Source organism: Lolium rigidum, chromosome 3 (assembly GCF_022539505.1).
Source record: "Lolium rigidum isolate FL_2022 chromosome 3, APGP_CSIRO_Lrig_0.1, whole genome shotgun sequence".
Classification (NCBI taxonomy): domain Eukaryota; kingdom Viridiplantae; phylum Streptophyta; class Magnoliopsida; order Poales; family Poaceae; genus Lolium; species Lolium rigidum.
Window position 1 is genome coordinate 8,914,837 of NC_061510.1, and position 2,125 is coordinate 8,916,961.

At 52.1% G+C, this 2,125-nt stretch overlaps 1 protein-coding gene across 1 annotated transcript; it reads right to left on the reverse strand.

Moving 5' to 3' along the window:
• Positions 1–260: 260 nt before the first annotated feature.
• Positions 261–1,793, reverse strand: LOC124694378 (expansin-B7-like). The gene is made up of 3 exons (XM_047227371.1): positions 1,449–1,793; positions 1,129–1,319; positions 261–600 (listed from the first exon to the last, which is right to left on the reverse strand). The coding sequence occupies exons 1-3, from the start codon at positions 1,788–1,790 to the stop codon at positions 261–263; spliced, it is 873 nt and encodes a 290-aa protein (XP_047083327.1). The 5' UTR covers positions 1,791–1,793.
• Positions 1,794–2,125: the final 332 nt, after the last annotated feature.

Consider the following 2,125-nt stretch of genomic DNA (forward strand, 5'->3'; position numbering starts at 1 on the left):
CACGGGCGACGTCTCCTCTTGCTCACGTATATAGGCACCAAAATTAACCAACTTACGGAGCGGTCACTAGTGTATCCACAAACGCATACATGATGCTCAACCACATCATCGTTTGGAATGGATGGATATACTATATTCCTACATCCTCCATTTACCAATTTATTAAGATGTTCTACAAAGCTACTAGTTTAGCTTGTAAAAACGTTTTATATTAATGAACAGAGGAAGTAGTACATATCTTTGATCGGTTACTTAAATAATCAGTTGAACTGGATGACGGAGCGGTAGATGGCATTGGGCTTCCAGTCTGCGGGAATGACTTTGTCAGCAACGAGCGTCTTTCCAGACTCGTTGGTGATGCGCAGCGAGAAGGGCCCCTGCATGGCGCGCGGCGTGTCCACCCTCCAGATGGAACCCCACGACTCTTTCATCGGCACCCATTCCCCCATAGATGTCATGCCATCTCGCGAATCCATGATGTCTAGTTGCACCACGTCTCCATCGCCGTCCTCATACTCCACCAGGATCGCTATGTAGTTTGGGTTCGACCCGTCCTCCACGTGGAACGTCACTGTCAGGCCCGGGTACAGGCACGGCACCCTGCACATTTCATTCAGCAATGCACCATGTGAGTCACACCAACACAGTGTACATGTCGATCGATCGTACGTGTCGGAAACACGCAATCTAGTTCCATCGTTATGCATGCATATGGGGATTCCATCCAGTCTCTACCTATAAGCGCAATGCTATGCTGCAGTGCCACGACGACGTTGGTCCATGTCACGAGAGGAACCAGATATATAGTACTAGCGAGTAGCGACCAAGAATAACAAAAGCTACATGTTCTGCCGGTGCACCCGCCAGCTCTCCCGTGGGTTAGGTTGTTCGGAAATTTGGTTTCAGCGCAAAGCTGTTTTGTGTGTGCCTGCGTGCGTGTGCGTGTGGCGAGCCGAATGAAGATGATCTAGTTTGTGCATGCAGAAGCAGACAGGGCGTCGCAGCGTAAAGCAACGGGCGTAGCTTCTAGCTAACGAGGGATGTCATGACATGCCATGGCCCGTAGGTGGAGATATGTATGCTGACGGTGACGGGCAAATCCAATACAGATAGGTGTTATGGCACTACCTCTTGAACTGCATGTCGATGATGCCGGCGTGGCGGAGCTGGTCGTTCCGGCCAGGCAGCGCCATGGCGCCGAAGGCGGTTCCGCTGAGGTCGAAGTGGTAGCGGGAGACCGGGAAGTAGTTCATGTCCGTGATGATCACCGTCTCGGGCACACCGGAGCACGCCGGGTGGTTCTGGGCCACGCACCGTATCTGCATTTGTTTCCCATTACAGATCAGTTTCAGTTTTCAGGCTGTTGAAACGACATCCACGTACAGATTGATGCTCCTGACATGTTAATTAATAATTTAGTAATTGCAGTTAACGTAGTGCGTGCGTACCTGGTAGCATGAGCCGCATCCCTTGCCGTCCTTGAAGAGCGGCTCGTTGCCACAGGATGTCATGGCGGAGAAGGGTGGCAGGTTGACGTTCTTGAACCCGCAGGCGCCGCCGTTGTCGTCTGGACCGGCGCCGGTGGGCGCGCCGTACCAGGTGGCCCTGGCGTCCAGCCAGCCGCCCGTGTCGGCATCGGTGGCGTTGGCACTCGAAACGGGCGCGGGAGGACTGGTGCCCGGAGAAGGAGGGGCATGGTGGGTCTTGTTGCTGTTCTTTGCGCAGCAGCCATCGGCAGCCAGGAGGCAGAAAAGCAGAGCAGTCGCAGCGGCAATGGTGAAGGATGCCATCGCTACTAGCTAGCAGAGTGATGTGCTGGACGGCGCTGGGCGCTGGCCGTATTAATAGTGGCTTGAACCCAAGGGTGTGGACGGAGGGTGGTGGAGATTGAGAAACGGACGTTTGGCAATGGCAGTACCGAAGATCGCCATATCTCATCAAGGAAGATGAGCGAAAAGATAGAAAAAAATCCGGACCAAATCTTGCTAATAATATGGTGTTTATGATTCAGTTTCCCAATTCCTACATAATTAAAATTAAAGCCATATCTCTATAGGTGTATACAAGCAAATCTTGAAGATCCACGGATGCAAATCTACAAGATTTACACAAGCAAATCGGAAGA

Coding starts and splice junctions, on each gene's coding strand:
- LOC124694378 (XM_047227371.1), bottom strand. CDS start 1,790: ATGGCATCCTTCACCATTGCCGCTGCGACTGCTCTGCTTTTCTGCCTC. Junction 1,320..1,448: donor GATGCGGCTCATGCTACCAG/GTACGCACGCAC, acceptor AAACAAATGCAG/ATACGGTGCGTGGCCCAGAA. Junction 601..1,128: donor ATCGACATGCAGTTCAAGAG/GTAGTGCCATAA, acceptor TGAAATGTGCAG/GGTGCCGTGCCTGTACCCGG.